Here is a 16,748-nt window from a genome sequence, read left to right on the forward strand (position 1 = left end):
ATATGTTGAAATCCTACCCCCCAAAGACCATGGTATTAGGAGGTGGTACCTTTGGGAGGTGATTGGGTCACGAGGGTGGAGCCCCCATGAGTGAGATTAGTGCCCTTGTAAAAAGACAGGAGCTTGCTTTCTCTCTCTCTCTTTCTGCCATATGAGGACACAACGAGAAAACTGCCGTCTGCAACGTGGAAGACAGCCATCACCAGAACCCAACCGTGCTGTCACCCTGATCTTGAACTTCCAGCCTCTAGAACTGTGAGAAATAAGTTTCTGTTGCTTACAAGCTACCCAGTCTGTGGTATTTTGTTATAGCAGCCCGAACAGACGGAGACAGGTATCATCACCCTGTCTGACTCCAAGCTGGGAGGAAGGGGCCACTGCAGATGCCCTTCTCAGCTCCCGTCTTGGCTCTGCCCTCACCCAGACTGTGTGCAGGAGGGTCCCTGAGGGCTGCATCTCTCAGGCTGCAGCCCCAGCACCACCACCCCCCAACCCCCCCCCCCCCCACCCCCCGCTAGGTAGGCCAGTGAAAGGAGCTGGAAGGCAAGAGGAAGGGAGAAGCCGGGGAATTTCTCTCTGTGTGTCTCAGGCAGAATCTCTGACAAGTGTCTCCTCCGGCTCCACCAGACAGGCCGACTGGGTGTCCAGCTTTGACCAGGTGACCCTAGCCCTTTGGCTTTAGTAACATTTCCTGCTGTTCCTCAGGAAACTTGTGGAAGGGACTTGTGGAATCTTCCTGCTGTTGCTAGTCTCAAGGTTGCCTCATTGTCCCCTGTGTGGCTTCTTGGTCATCAGTTCTCTGCATTAAATTACCCTTGTTTTAAATACTTAGAGATATTTGATCTTCTGTGTACCCTCTGGCTCATACACAGCACCTGTTCAGGTCTAAGCTACAGACCTTGGGGAGCTCACAGTCCTGCAGAATCGAATTCACCCCCAGTCCTGCCGTGAGGGCTGGCGCAGTGACACAGATCCAGTTCCCCAGGGCAGCCCAAAGACACCTGCCCAGGATGGGTGTGTGACGTGGGGTCATGAAGGCCAAGTAGGAGTTTGCCAGACAGAGACGATGGAGAAAAGCAATCCTGGGAGGAGCAAGTGTCGAGGACCACTTGGGAAAGTGCCTGAGTCGGGGGTGGTGCTACGAGATTCTGGGGATGGGGGGCAGTGTGTGTGTGTGTGTGTGTGTGTGTGTGTGTGTGTGTGTGTGTGTAAGGGGTCCTGTCTGGGCAGTGGGATCTGAGGCTGAACCCCAGCCTGCTCTGTGCATTGTATACCAGGGTGACTCAAAAAGAGATCCCAGAATTTCTTGCATTAGAGTTTTGTAGGGGGGCCATCACAACCTCTGGGGCTCAGAAGCTCCATTTTAGGGGGCCGGCTTGCCTAAGAGAGTTTGCAAACCACGGCCCTAGGCTCTGAGAGGCCTCAGGCCTGGTCAGCAGGGGAAGGACCCCAGGGAAATTTGCCTTTCAGAAGAACCTCTGGTTCTGTAGAGTGGTGGTGATGGGAAGGGAGGAGAGGCCTGGGGCCGCTGGGGAAGCTGGTTCCATAACCCAGGCGGGTGATGCAGGGCAGAAGCAGGGGCAGGAGTGGAGGATGGAAAGCCGCATGCCCACCCAGGACGCACGCAGGACTGGGAGGGGGGAGGCGCAGCAGGCCCAGGCTGTCGGGGAATCTGCTGACTCAGGAGGGCAGAAAGGGAAGACGCCTGGGGGTGGGGGTGGGGGGGCAAGTGTGGATTCTAGAGGCTGCTGCATCCTCCCTCCCCACCCTGGGCCTAGGTTTCATTTCTCCTCGTGAGTCCCAGGGCCACACCACCAGCCTTTTATACGGCTGCACTCTCATTTTTAAGTGATTCTGTAAGAATTCCCAACCACTGGCTTCATCGTGTCCCTCCCCTGGCCCAGTGAGAGGTAGGACTGGAACCCGGGGGTCCAGGCCTCTGGTCGGGGGCTCCGGCACCACCTGGACTAAAAACCGCCGCGGGAGGCAACCTCGTCCCAGACGGAAACGGGAAAGACCGTCTGCACCCGGGCCGCAGGAGGCCAGGTCACTGCCTTTGTAATTGGAAAGATTCCCGGTCTAGGAGGAAGGGGCTGCCCTAACGGCGGTGCCGAGTTCCGAGTGCTGCACCGCGCCCCTCTTCCTTCAGTCCCGCTAGGACGTCCCCACCAGAGGTGACCTCCTAGCAGGGGAGGTCCCCAAACGCGAGGCCCTGCGGGGCAGGCGCCCCGGGAGGGTGCCCGCGGGGCGGGAGGCGGGCGCTCAGGGCGCGGCCGGCGGCTACTCGTGGGCCGCCCTGGGCCGGGGGTGCCCTCCCTCCGCCTCTTCCTCCGCGGGCCGGGGCGGAGCGGGGCGGCGGCATGGCGGGCCGGCGGGCCGGGGCCGGGGCCGGGACGCTCCTGGTGCTGCTGGTGCTGCGGGCGCTCGGGGCCGCGGCGCACCCGCAGTGCCTGGACTTCAGGCCGCCCTTCCGGCCGCCGCAGCCGCTGCGCTTCTGCGCGCAGTACTCGGCCTTCGGCTGCTGCGCTCCCGAGCACGACGCGGCGCTGGCCCAGCGCTTCGGGGCCCTGGCGGCGCGCGTGGACGCCGCGATGTGGGCCGAGTGCGCTGGCTACGCGCTCGACCTGCTGTGCCAGGTGAGCGGGCGCGCGGGGCGTGCGGGGCGCGCGGCGGCAGGGCGCGCGCGCTCCGGGCCTCGGTCCCCAGACGGGAGGGCGGCGGAGGCAACCCCACTCCGCGAGGATCAAGAGTGGCCAGCGGGCTTTGGAACCCGAGGCCCCCCGGCGGGAGTAATTTGGCACGGAGCCGGGAGTCGGGCATCCTGGGATGGCTCTGGGCTTTGCCATCGTTAGCTTTGTGACTTGGGCTTTCTCTGGGTCTCGGTTTCCCCTCCTGATGAAGTCATCACTACCTCAGAGTTTGGGGGCTCTTCTGCCTGGCACCGCTTAAAGACACCCCCCCCCGACCAGTGCCCCCGTTCCGGAGAGCCCGGCCCTTGTCCAAGTACCAGGGTGTGAAGCCTCTGTCCCGTTCTGGGATCCCCTGTGCTGCTCCGGGGAGGTGGAAGCCGCAGCCCCCTGCGGAGGGCATGGTCAACGTGCTGGGCTTTGGTTTGTCTAGGGGTTTGGGGGGACGCTGCTCCCAGTGAGGGCCCTTCCCCCAACCTGAAGGAGTGGTCTGAGAGCCCCTCAGTACTGTAGGACCCTGACGTGCACTGGCGCTCCCATTCTGGGTGACCCCCAGTGCTGAGATGTCCCAGGTGATTCCAGACCCTACCTTGGTTCCTACGGTGCCCTCTCCCTGGGATGGCGCGCCTACCCCGCAAAGGCGCTCTCATCCTCTAAGACTGCCCGAGTGACATCCCTTTGGAGAAACCTCTCTGCCCCCATCTCCCCTCTGAGAGCTGAGTCCCTGCTTCTGCTCACACCAGGTTGTGCCTTAGCTGTTTGTTTTCCTGATTCTGGAGTGCCTGACCGGAACCCGTGGCCGGCAATGGGTCAAGGCTGGGAAGCCCTAAGGCTGGCCCTGGCCCAGCACCCAGGCAGTGAGAGGACCCGTGGGTGGAAGGGTCCTGCCCACACAGCACAGAGTCCTAACCTTCAGCCAGCAGGGGCAGGCGCGGATGGGAGGGGCAGGAGGGCTGGCTTAGGTTCAGACATACTAGGGTTTGATCCTGGCTCTGCCACTTCCTGGTTTTGCAGCCCTGGGCAGGTCGTCACTGCACTTCAGTTGCATCATGTTTACAATGGGGGAGATCTTAGCTTCCCCCCAGGGTTGCCATGAAGACTAAATGACACATACTCAGGGCTCAGTGTACGATTCTGCCTGGATTTCTCTAGTGCCTCCTTGGTCCCCACTGGCTGCCCAGCCCCGAGCGGGCACTGAGTGGGGTCAGAGGCTGATTCAGGGAAGGCCCAGAGAGGCAGGGACTTGCTTGGTGGTCACACCACCCAGTGGTAGCCATGGTGGCACTTGGACCACACTCACTGCCAATGTGAATGGGCCATCTGGGTAAGAAATAAGGGGGGCTGAGAGCAGACGAGGAGACAGACCCTGGGGAACTCCAGAATGCAGGGGGGTGGGCCGCTCTCCTTTGGTGGACTCTGCTGAGCTCCCACATTGTGCATCTCAGGGGAGCCAGAATGGTCTAGTCAAGCGTCCACCTCCCTCACCAGCCTGGGGACTCCTGGGGACCAGATCCTGTGGTCTTGCCATGCCAGTCATAGAGCAGCGTTCATGCAGCCACTCCACGTTTTTTTACTGAGCATTTACTATGCGCCAGGTTTAGCAGGGCACAGAAGGTGGGCAGGTCTGAGGAGGACAAAGCGCAAGGTCAGTCCTGCTACCCCTCCCCTAGCAGGAGGCTCCCCCGTCTCCTTGGGAACCTTCCCAGCATGTCCTGGCCTTGAGCAAGGAGTGGTGGAGTGGCCGCTAGAACCTCACCCCAGGCGTCTCTGGGAGTGACCTCATGTCTGGAGCGAGCTTGGAGAGTGCAGCTGAGGCTGGATCCTGGTTTCCCTGGCGGGGCCTCGTGGGAGGGAGGGAGCAAGAGCGCTGGATGGGGGACAGTATTCTCTGCAAGCCAAGGCTGTGTCTGGATTCAGCACCTCCTGATTTCCACCAGGGGAGGTGGCCAAGGTGCCTTATTAACAAGTTTCAGTCAATGGTGGCATTCAGAGATCCACACCTGCCTGGACCAGACAGGGAGAGGGACCCTGAAACCATGCCTGTGCCCACCGTCCCCCCAGAACCTGCCCCCATCGGGCACCGACAAGTCCTCCAGATGCCCAGGATGGCTCCTTAGCCCGAGGGCAGTAGTCCCTCCTGGCCCCTTCAGACCCTTCCTTGGGGCTTTGCCCTCGTCCATCTGATGCCCGTGTCATTGGAAGGAGAAGGGACAGCTTGTGACACATGGCAGCTCAGGCCCCAGGCTGTTGAGAGCCCTTCCATGTAACGAACTTCCCGTGTAACTGAGGTGGCCTCTTTAAGTACCTGAAGTCATCGAAGCCTGGTTTCTGATAGAATTCTTTGCAAAACATGCTCTGCAGGCTCGGGCACTCAGCAGACATCTCCTCGGAGCCTGTCAGGAGTTGGCCCTTGCTGGGTGCTGGGCCCAGAGGCAGTTGGCTAGTCGCAAGCTCAGTCTCAAAAGTCCCCTTGTTCATTTCAGGAGACACCCACACAGACACTTACCAGACTGGGCAAAAGGCTTCCCAAGGGTGACCGTGGGGGCATAGCGAGAAAAGCCACACTTTCCCTGAAAAAGTCAGGGAAGCCTTCCTGGAGGAGGGAACACTAAGTTGCCTCTTTTTATTTTTTTTGGTCCCATTTCATCTTCATTGCTGCACATGGACTTTCTCTAGTTGCGGTGAGTGGGGGCTACTCTTCATTGTGGTGCTTGGGCTTCTCATTGCCATGGATTCTCTTGTTGCAGAGCACGGGCTCTAGGCGTGCGGGCTTCAGTAGTTGCAGCATGCCAGCTCAGTAGTTGCCGCACATGGACCCTAGAGAGTGTGGGCTCAGTAGTTGCGGCACGCAAGCTCTAGGGTGCCGGCTCAGTAGTTGTGGCGCACGAGCTTAGTTGCTCCGCGGCATGTGGGATCTTCCTGGACCAGGGATCAAACCCGTGTCCCCTGCACTGGCAGGTGGATTCTTAACCACTGCACCACCAGGGAAGCCCCTGAGTTGCCTTTTGATACTCCATACTGTTTGAGCATTTACTCAACAAACACATGCATCATTTCAGTTTATTCTTCCCAATAACTCTATGAGGTTGGAGTTTTTCCCCCATTTATAGTTGGGGACATAGGCACAGAGAGGTTAAGGAGCTTGCCCAAGGTCACTCAGGGAATGGTAAACCCAGCCTCTGGTGTGCCCTGACTCCAAAGCCCCTCTCTTAATCACTTTGCCATATTGCCTGCCTTCTTGATGCCCCACCGTGTGCTGGGCCCTGGGGTCCCTGCCCTGGAGGACCCCACAGCTTACGGAGTGGACAAACCCACAAAGAGATAACTAAGTCCTAGTCAAACAGGCCAACCGAGCAATGAGGAGGTGACAGGAGAAGTGGCGAGCTCACCCTGCAAGCTACAGAATTACCGTTTGGCAAATAGGGACTTACCTGGTGGTCCAGTGGTTAGGACTCCAAGCTCTCACTATCCAGGGCCCGGGTTCAATCCATGGTTAGGGAAATAAGATCCTGCATGCCGTGCAGCATGGCCCCCCTCCCCCCCCACAAAAAACCCCCAAGTCTTTGGACTTTCCTGGTGGCCCAGTGGTTAAGCCTCCACACTTCCACTGCAGGGGGGATGGGTTCAATCCCTGGTCAGGAACTAAGATCCCACATGCTGTGCAGCCAAAAAAAAAAAGAAAAGAAAAGAAACAAAAAAACAAAAAAAAGGAAGAATTACAGTTTGGTGAATGTTGTGTCTGAGATATGGACAGAGAGCTGCAGGAGCATCCACAAGGGCCAGGGGAGTCAAGGCCCTGAGAGAACAGAGTTATAAGAGAAGACTGTTGAGTTGGGCTTTGAGTCATGAACAGGAGTTTGCTGAATGCAGAAGTGGGCGAGGAGGGAACGTCCTATGGGAGGATATTGTGTACACAGACTTGGCCTTCCTAAAGAGTAGATGGTGGACATAAGAAGGCTTCGGGACTCGGGACCATGAGTGTGAGTGACCGCACAGTGAGTGTGAGCGACCGCACACTGGCAACCTCAGGGTGGGCTGTTTGCCCCTGTGCAGAAAGGCCCGGACGGCTAAGCAATGTGATCCTGGGTTGGTTTTCCATGGGTTTTCTGCCGCTTCCCCCCGCCGAGCACTGTGAGGCTAGCTGCTGATTGAACTCCTTGCCAGCAGCAGTCACTGCACCATCTTGTCATTTCCTGCTTCTGGACTACTGAGGCCTGGATACCAGGTTTGTGCTGTGTGTAAGTGAGAGTGCACTGGTCATGAGTAAGGGTTGGCCGGACCCAGTGGTCTGATGCACGGATGCTGAAACTGCAGCCTGGCTCCCTGGAGGCCCTCCCTGTTCCCTCTCTAGTTCCGGGTTGGGTTTAGATGAGTGGAGGGCACTCAGGTTGGCTTCCAGAAGTCTGTTTTGCTCCCCGCTGTGTCTCTGAAGCTGAGGACAGCGCCTGGCACAGAGTCGCTACCCAGCAAACACTTGTTGAATGAAACTCTGCTGAGTAAACTGAGAAGAGCACTGGCCTGAGCATCGTGAGGCCTGGGTCTGAGCCCTGGCTTGGCCGTTTCTTGGCGCGTGGCCTTCTTTAAGCCTCAGTTTCTCATCTATAAAGCAGGAATCACAATGACCCTACCTTGCAATGATTAAATGAGGCATGTGTGCACACAGACCCCCCGGTCCACCCACAGCTGCTGGCTGGACTCACGGGAGTCTCCAGGGGACGGTGGGAGAGGTGGCAGCGCACAGGGGCCAGGGCCTGCTGTCTGGAACATGTGAAACACGGTATCCCTGTCTGGGCCTGGGACAGTACTGACCAGACCCACAAGCACGTCACCAAGTGGCCCTCAGCCCCACAGTAGCAGTAGATAGACCAGGAGAACAGCCCGTGGTGTGACCAAAAGCCACAATCGTGTAAAGGGAGGGTGCGGCCCCTGGCCAGGAGCCTGAGAACACAGCCAAGAGGGCAGCCTGCCACCTGCTGCCCCTGGGGGCCTCCTATTGGAACCTGGCCTGGCCCTGCCTGTGAGGGGGGTGGCATGCGCCTGTCTGTGCCTCTTCTGCTGTGGGAAGAGCATCCCCTGAGGCTTCCGGGGGCCCAGGGCTGAGTCAGACCAGGCCTTGGTCTGATGAGCTCATGGCAGCCGGGGCGGTGGGGGGCAGGAGGGGGGGGGCGGGGGTGGGGGCGGGTTGTCAGACATGTAAACAATTACAGATGCTCAGGTCAATGCTCTAACTGAGGGAGGTCCTTCGAGAGCCTGGGGTGCTGTGGCCTCTGCTCTGGGGGATGGGGGGCCCTCCGCTCTCAAGTAGTGGGTGCTGGAGCTTGAAGCTGGGAGAAGCCTGGTCAATTTGTTACCTCTGCCTGGGTTCCCAAAAAAGCAGAACGTGGGGCAACGCTCATGGGTCTTTTCCTTATTAGGGTGAATGGACCCTGTGAGCAGGAGGGACGGGGCAGAGGGAGAGCCCAGTCGAGGATGCAGCTGCTCGTCGGCTGCTCCCAGATGTGACTGATGCTTGGACTGGCAAGGCCATGGTTCCAAGAAACCACACAAACGCAAATCAGGACTGTCCTGGGTGGGCGGTGTGGGGGGGGGTTGGGGGGTGATGGGAGTGGGGGGGGTGGGGGCAGGAAGGCAGAACGAGTTATCCATCAGCTCCCTTCTCCCAGGGGTAGAAGGTTCGCCACATCAGGCATTAACTCCCCCACATTCCAGATTGTGCCCACGTGGGTGCTGAGTGGTGTCCCAAGTGTCTCATCAACGGGGGAGCCCTCGGTGGGAGGTGAGGGCTGAGCCTCGGCTGTTGGGTTTTGCCCCATGAGGTTAGAGCCCAGCAGAGCTGGAAAAGGGATGTCTGGAAGGTCTGAAGATGTGCCCGGGCAGTGGGTGTGTGTGTGGGGGTGGGGGTGGGGGTGGTGTCTGATTCATTTATCTCACAGAAAACAGACTCTGGCAGCAGAAGAGAGCCCAGGGTGCTGCCTGGGAGGGGCTGAGCCCGAGGGGACTGAGGGATGGAGGAGGGGAGTCCTGGTGGTCAGGGGCACGTGTGGGCATGAGCGTAACCTATGCAGCTGCACACGTACACATGCCAGCCTCCTCGGTGCTGGGAGGAGGGGGTCGGCCCCAGACCAAACCCAGGTCCTCCATGCTGACTGATGGTGCTGAGTGACACTGGGGGGCCTGCAGCTGGGTCTCCCCATCTGTAGCACTCTCCCCTTCATGGGCTCCTGTGGGGATTAAATGAATAATGGAGGGAGGAGGCTTTATTCCCCGTTAAGGGCTGCTCAGCGTGGGTCACATCCCTAGGTACTCATTGTGAGCCTCCTGTGTGCTAGACATCGTCTCAGGCTCTGGGATGTGGCAGTGACCAAGACAGGCAAGATTCCTGCCCTTGTGGAATTTACGTTCCGAAGAAGACAGATAATAAACATGTAAACACATTGACTTTTTTATAATATCAGGAAATGTTAAGATTTTTGGTGTTTTGCTTTTTAAGCTGAGTCAGAGGCCAGGAGGAAATGAGGGTGATGGATGGGTGGTCAGGGAAGACCACCCGGAGGTGCCCCCGGAGTAGGGATCTAAAAAAAAAGTGGAGTGAGGGAATTCCCTGGTGGTCCAGTGATTAAGACTCCCCGCTTTCAATGCAGGGGGCACGGGTTTGATCCCTAGTCAGGGAACTAAGATTGCGTATGCTATGTGGCACGACCAAAAAAATAAATAAATAAATAAATAAATAAATAAATATTTAAAAAGCAGAGTGAATCATGGAGGTATAGGGCGGAGGCAGCATATTGAAAGAGAAAGTGTATAAAAATGCCTCAGATCCCTTCGGGCACACAGTAGGTGCTTAAGAGTGGCTCCTGATGCCGATGTTAGTACTAGTAGTAACAATGTAGTTAGTCTAACAGAAGCATCAAGGCAAGAGGAAGAATACAGACTAGGAGATACAGGCTCCGTGCAGCTGCTGCTGTAGTTGAGACAGTTGGTGGTAATGGACAGATGGCGTCCTCCCATTTTACAGATCAGCAGACTGAGGTTCTAGGAGATGCGGTGACCTACCCGAGGTCACACAGCTGGTAAGACCACCCCAGAGGATCCCTGAGCCATCCGTGTCTCTGCAGGAATGCTCGCCGTATGCGGCCCACCTCTACGATGCGGAAGACCCGTCCACGCCCCTGCGGACGGTGCCCGGGCTCTGCGAGGACTACTGCCTGGACCTGTGGCAGACGTGCCGGGGCCTCATCCGCCACCTGTCGCCCGACCGCGAGCTCTGGGCACTGGAGGGCAACCGCGCCAAGTTCTGCCGCTACCTGTCCCTGGACGACCCGGACTACTGCTTCCCGCACCTGCTGGTCAACGAGAACCTCAACTCCAACCTGGGCCGCGTGGTGGCCGACGCCAAGGGCTGCCTGCAGCTGTGCCTGGAGGAGGTGGCCAACGGGCTGCGCAACCCCGTGGCCATGGTCCACGCCCGGGACGGCACGCACCGCTTCTTCGTGGCGGAGCAGCTGGGGCTGGTGTGGGTCTACCTGCCGGACCGCTCGCGGCTGGAGAAGCCTTTCCTGAACATCAGCCGGGCCGTGCTCACCTCGCCCTGGGAGGGCGACGAGCGGGGCTTCCTGGGCCTCGCCTTCCACCCCAGCTTCCGGCACAATGGCAAGCTGTACGTCTACTACTCAGTGGGCGTGGGCTTCCTCGAGTGGATCCGCATCAGCGAGTTCAGGGTCTTGGAGGATGACGTGAACGCCGTGGACCACGACTCAGAGAGGTGGTTCCCCGGGAGTCCCGGCGGGGAGGGGGCGGGGCTGAAATGCAGCTGCGAGCACGGATGTGCTGTGGTGTGACCACGTATGACCAGTTGGAGTTATGAAATATTTTGAATGTCACGCTGGGTGACGGCGCTGAACCTCAAGGTCTGGGGTCAGGGGAGGGGCAGTTGCCAAACAGACATCACGGGGGTCACCTCCAACTCCTGGATCAAGTACTTTAGATGGCTCATTTCACTTGGTTCTCATACAGCCCCATTTTGCAGGTGAGAAAGTGGAGGCTCAGAGAGGTGAAGGGACTGCTAGGTCACACAGCTAGGAAGGGTCAGAGCTGGAACGCTGGTCTGTCCGCCTCCCTCCCAGGCCCAATCCATTGCTCCCACAGCCCTGTTACGGCCCCAGGTCATCATTTGCACCTGGTCCCACGTCCTACTTTTCACTTGGACCCTCCACCCCCCAGGCAAATTGCTCTCCTCCCCACCCTCCCCTAACAGGTTGAGCCATGCCTTGCCTCCAGGCCTCTGCTCCTCTCAGCACCCAGCCTGCTCTCTTGTATTAGTTATGCCCCAACTGTTTCAAAACAGGTTTGACCTAGCCTGGCAAGAAGGGCATACAAAATCTGTCTCCAATAGGAAAATAAATCCTGTACCAGGTAACTCAAATAGGCGGAATTTGATACTGGAAGTTAGTTCCTCCAATGTTGGAAATGAAAGAGCAACCTGGGGAAGAAAGGAGGCAACTCTGAGTTTAACAACCCAAGGGAGCTGCCTCCACTTCTTGGGCTGTGAGAGGTGGGGTTACTGGACCCCCCTGGGCTGGGGCAATCTGGTGGAAGCTGGAATCATGGTGGACCTGGGTGGGAGCAGCTGGGGCCAGGTAGGAGGTACAGTAACTTCCAAGACACTGCCTGAAGCAGAGAGAGGGTGAGAGGGAGAAATACCCCTGCTTCTCCCTCCAGCTCCAGTCTCCTGCCAATGCCGTTCTTGGCTGAACCTGGCTGGAGGCCAGCTAGCTGAGGAGCATGGGAAATGTAGTTTTCAGGAGCTGGCCCTCTGACGTACAGGAGCAGGTAAGGGGAGCAAAGGACTGATCTGAGGGCAAATAGGCAAATAGTAGCACATCACACATTCGATAAAATTGTAAACTCTTGACATTGAAAGTATAAAAAGAAGGAATCACATATGCTGGCTAATGTGAGGTCTAATGTAGATTTTGCCTGTGAGCCTCCTGACAGCCAGGGCAAAAGGAGAAAACATAATTCTCATTATCTTATATGAAGCTACACAACCAGTTCTCCAAGAGAGGCCAGGTTTATCACATGGATCTCACAGAGGGGAGACAGAGGGACAGAATGCATGTGTCTTCAATGGTGACTTTTAAAAATTGATTCCTGATGAAGACTGAAGGTGAAACATGAAATATACACATGAACATATTGCAGAGTTAGGGTTCAGCAAGGGTCCTACGGGGACCTCACAAGTACAAGCCTAGAACTTGACTCCTGCAGGGGGAGAAGTAGGCACGGCTGGCTCAGGGCAGAGCCAGCAGTGAGTGGTCATCCTTACCTGAGTCAGCTGTCAGTCTCTGTTCTCAGGGCTGGGATCCCAATGGGAGATGGGTGACCAGCAGTGTGAGCTGTCCTCTCTACGGGGGACCTGGAGTTTGGGGTGGTGTATGGCTCACCAAGTCATGTGTGTTGGCCTCACAATAGAAAAGCTTCTGGTTTGGCTCTGAAGTTTCAAGGGCCTGGGTTCAAGTTACTTGAGATCTCTGTATCTCGGGTTTCTCATCTGTATTAATAAGGGATTGGCAAGTCAGTCATCAATCCTGGAAAACCTAAACCAGCCTGAGCATTTCGGTCAGAGGGAATTTAATACAGGGAGTTGGCTACAAAGGTATTGGGAGGGCTGGAGAAGGAAAAGGGGAAAGCCAAGTTAGCTAAAGATGAGTTCCTTTGAGAAGCTAGAGGAACAAAAGGCAAAACATCTTTGTGCTGCTGAGTTCTGTGCCTCCTGGTACCCAGATGTCTGGGCGGAAACCCAGGAGTCCATGTTCACCAACCACTCTTTCCCTTCCTGCAGCCACCACTTCTGGAGGCAGCGCCAGAAGCCAGAGAAATGTGACTCCTCCCTCCCCCTTGCCTTCCACCCTCTGCTGGCAAGCCCTAACCGGAAGCCAGCTGGCTGGCAGTATGGTGGAAGGTTCTCGCCCTGGCAGTAAAGGAGGTCGCTGAGGAGTGAATGTGACTGAGTACAACCCACACCATCCAGCCCCCCTGCTTAGAAGCTACAGCACATAACACACATGAGAGAGTGTGTCAGAAGCGCTCAGCGTAAGTGGCTGGCGTGTGGGTAGCTACAGTGATGAAGAAACCAGTTGTGCCAGTGATTGGGTCAACAGTTTCACTTGATCACAACAGGGCAGGTGCTAGCTGTAGGGAGAGTGGGAAAACAACTAGACGGAAACTAGAAGTCCTGAGTTCTAGTCCCAGATCTGCTATCTATGGGCTGTGTGACCTTGGGCAAGTTGCTCAACCTCTCTGAGCCTCTCACATCTCATTGACATAATGGTGTGAATTATCCCTGCCCAGCCTGCCAAATCCTTATAAAAATCACCTGGTATAAAGTATATGAAAAGTCTTTCCAAGTATGAAATAGCATCTAAGAGAGGAGGTTTTATTGCTGTGATCTTGTTTTGTGTTTTTGGCTGAGGTTTTGTTTTTTTGTTTTTTTGTTTTTTTTTGGGGGGGGGCGTGCTTATCTTCTTTCAGGATAATCCTGGAGATTGAAGAACCAGCCTCGAACCATAATGGGGGCCAGCTGCTCTTTGGGGATGACGGATACCTCTACATCTTTACTGGAGATGGCGGGATGGCTGGAGACCCCTTTGGGAAGTTTGGAAATGCCCAAAACAAGTATGTTCTGATTTAGTTGGTTGGTGGGCTGGTTTACATGCTCCTGGATTACATACTATCCTGGAAGGGGAGTTACTTCCTCAGCCACTCAGTGTAGGGCAATAGAAAGGGCTTTGGGCCCCAGCTCAGCCTGCAGCTAGCCAGCTGGGGAACCCAGTCATTTCCTCTCGTCAGTTAGAGAGGAATAATAATAATCTCCATGGGGAAGTTTGTCATGAGGAATAAAGATGATCACGTTGTCATGGGTACCTGAGAGGTGACATCGCAGAGCCTCTGGGAAGATGACATTTTCTCTGAAGTCTGCCCAGCCCTGCTGGAGCCAGAGGAAGGAAAAGGGTGCTTCCCAGACCAAATGGGGAGTGTGGGCTGGTTGCAGCAGGGCTGTATGGATGGGCTGTGGGTTTTCTGCCCCAAGGGTCGCCCGTGATGGCTCAGAAATTGAAGCGTAGGCTTGCTTTTGCTTCCTCGCTTCTGGGCTTGAGCAGATGGCCTGCCACCATTCCCCTCCATACACACACACACACACACACACACACACACACACACACACACACACTTGCAGAATCTTGTGCGTATAGATGAGGATACCCAAGAGTCTCAGAGCTCCTCCGTTCTCTTAGCCCAAATCACAAAACCTTCCTCAGCCCAGAAAGTAAAAATAGGGAGTATGATGTTGATTACAGTAATTAAAGTGTTCCCAGTGTGTGACTTGCGCTTTCATATATGACAGTGTAAGAATCATTGCAGCTTTCTCATGTTTGGGATGTATTTAGAGATGAAGTTGAGAAAATAGAAATTAAGGATTTGTGGGTAATTGGACAGGACTTAAAACATTATTTTGCTGCTATGAGTTTTGCCCACTCATATATCAAAGCCTGGTGCGTGGTGTGTGGGCTCCGGGGAGTAATCTGGAGCTTGGTGCTTAGCAGGCTGGAGCACATAAGAGGAACTCACTGGGGCAAAGCCTAAAAGTCCACAATAGGAGATTAACTGTGGGGCATCTACTGGGGGAGAGCGTTTTATCATCATGAAAGAGGACACTTGTAAGGTGTCTTTAATGATGAGGGAAACACTTGTGTGCTGATGCTATGTGAGAATGACGGGGTACACAGTTGCATCAAATGGGCAGACCAGTCAGTCCTGCCTTGAAAAGCAGCCCAGAGGGGGTGCACCAAACTGCTAACAGGTAGGGGGAAACCATGCAGTAAGTGCCTCAAAAAAATCACAGATGAAGGACTTCCCTGGTGGTCCAGTGTTTAAGCCTCCACACTTCCACTGCAGGGGGCATGGGTTCCATCCCTGGTCAGGGAACTAAGATCCCACATTGAAGAGGGTGTGTTCCCCTCTGTACATCTTTAAGCACATTGCAGATTCTATCATGTGTCACTTTTGTCATGCAATGAATGAGACCCAAAAGCTGTTCACCCCCAGGAGTTGCGTGGAGGTTAGGGCCGCACCCTGTTTGTTTTGTTTTGTTTTGTTTTTAACTTTTTGGCCTCACCATGTGGCATGTGGGATCTTAGTTACCTAACCAGGGATCAAACCTGCACCCCCTGCGGTGGAAGGGCAGAGTCTAAGCCGCTGGAGCACCAGGGAAGTCCCCACACCCTGTTCTACGTGGCTCTGGGGGGGCACATCTAAGGTCTCCTTGCTCCAAGAGCCCCAGAAGCTGATGCTGCATGGGGCCAAGGAGTGACCTCACTTCCAGCCTAGAGCTGCCTGGGGGATCTGGCAAGTCGTCCCCCTCTCAGAACCTGGGTGGCCTCATCTTTAAGGTCACGTCGGTGGGTGTGGAGTGTGGGGTGAACTGAACCGCTTCTGAGGCCTGATGGGCTCTCTGACATGCTGCGATGGCCCTGGGGGTGTATGAGAGAGAAGGCAAGAACCCCAGCCTCCCGTTTCCTGCTCAGACCTGTGGTGCTCTCTCTCCCCTCTCCCCGCCCTGACTTGTACTCGTGTGTGGTGCACTTGACTTTGATTGCAGTTCTTCATTCATTCGCTCAACAAACCCTTCACAAGCACCTACTACATGCCAGTCACTGTGTTGTGTGCTGGATTTACAGAAAGCTGCAAATAGGAGTCATTTTTCTAGTATCATTTTCACCCTGTAGCACAATCCTGTAAGTAGGCAGGAAAGAGAGGGACCACCTAATATTACAGTGGAGAACACCAAGGCCCAGGGAGATTAGAAAGTGTGGTAAAGAGCTTGAGTTTCTACAGCCAGGCTGCCTCAGCTGGATCCCAGTCCTATCATTTAGCAGGCGTGTGGCAATAGGGGATGTTTTATGTCCTTTCAGAGCTCAGCTTTCCCATCTGTAAGACGGGGATCATAATAGCACTCACCTACCTAAAGATGAACCAAACCAATAGATGGTATGTATGTCCAGAGTTTAGGACAGGGCCTGGCACATGGTAAGGTGCCCCATAAATGTCGAATGAATGAATGCGGTTACCCAGCTGGTTAAGTGGCTGAGCAGGACCTGAACCGGGGTCTCTGGCCCCACAGCCGAGGCGCGCCTTGCACCTGGGTTGCCCATTGGGCCCCGGACCCCGGCACTCCCACCCCTGGGACCCGCCCGGCGGTGCCCGAGCCCCTGACGCAGGGCGACCCCGAGCCGGCGCCTTCTCCCCCCCGGCCCGCAGGTCGGCGCTGCTGGGCAAGGTGCTGCGCATCGACGTGGACCGCAACGAGCGCGGCCCGCTCTACCGCATCCCGCCCGACAACCCGTTCGTGGGCGACGCCGCCGCGCGGCCGGAGGTCTACGCCATAGGGGTGCGCAACATGTGGCGCTGCTCCTTCGACCGCGGCGACCCGGCGTCGGGCGCGGGCCGTGGGCGCCTCTTCTGCGGCGACGTGGGCCAGAACAAGTTCGAGGAGGTGGACCTGGTGGAGCGCGGCCGCAACTATGGCTGGCGCGCCCGGGAGGGCTTCGAGTGCTACGACCGCAAGCTGTGCGCCAACACCTCCCTCGGTGACCGCCACCGCCCCCAGCCCTGCGCCCCCGGGGACCCGTCTCCCCGGATCTGCCCTCCCCCCCTCCATGGCTGTGCGCCAGCCCCTCCCTCGGTGCCCCCCCCGGCCTCATCCACTGGCCCGCGTCCTTGGGGACCCCCAATCCTGTATCTGACCCCCGACCCCCCACAGGATGTGCGCCAGCGCCTCCCTTGGTGGTCAACCGTGCCCCAACCCGGGACTTCTCTGCCCGCGCAAACCCATGCCCTCCCCCACTTTACAAACTTTAAGCAACACCCTTTCTGATTGACTGGCTGGGGGCCCATCTCGGGCCCTCCTGGGGACTTCACGCCCCCTTGTCCCAGGGAGACTCAGGACCACCCACGAAGGCTCGCCGGGAACCAGCGGCAGGCTCACCCCAGCTTCTCCCCGCT

The 16,748-nt window shown here is 56.7% G+C and overlaps 1 protein-coding gene across 2 annotated transcripts in view; it reads left to right on the forward strand.

Annotated features, from left to right (window-relative positions):
- The first annotated feature begins 2,263 nt into the window (after positions 1–2,263).
- Positions 2,264–16,748, forward strand: part of HHIPL1 (HHIP like 1) — a 29,894-nt gene continuing 15,409 nt past the window's right edge. For both annotated transcript variants that reach the window (XM_057733387.1, XM_057733388.1), the window contains exons 1-4: positions 2,264–2,636; positions 9,803–10,449; positions 13,218–13,361; positions 16,005–16,333. In XM_057733387.1, the coding sequence (XP_057589370.1) occupies positions 2,361–2,636; positions 9,803–10,449; positions 13,218–13,361; positions 16,005–16,333 (1,396 nt within the window). In that variant the 5' untranslated portion in view covers positions 2,264–2,360. The remainder of the gene's footprint in view (positions 2,637–9,802; positions 10,450–13,217; positions 13,362–16,004; positions 16,334–16,748) is intronic.

This window comes from Hippopotamus amphibius, chromosome 4 (assembly GCF_030028045.1).
Source record: "Hippopotamus amphibius kiboko isolate mHipAmp2 chromosome 4, mHipAmp2.hap2, whole genome shotgun sequence".
In the NCBI taxonomy this organism is placed as follows: domain Eukaryota; kingdom Metazoa; phylum Chordata; class Mammalia; order Artiodactyla; family Hippopotamidae; genus Hippopotamus; species Hippopotamus amphibius.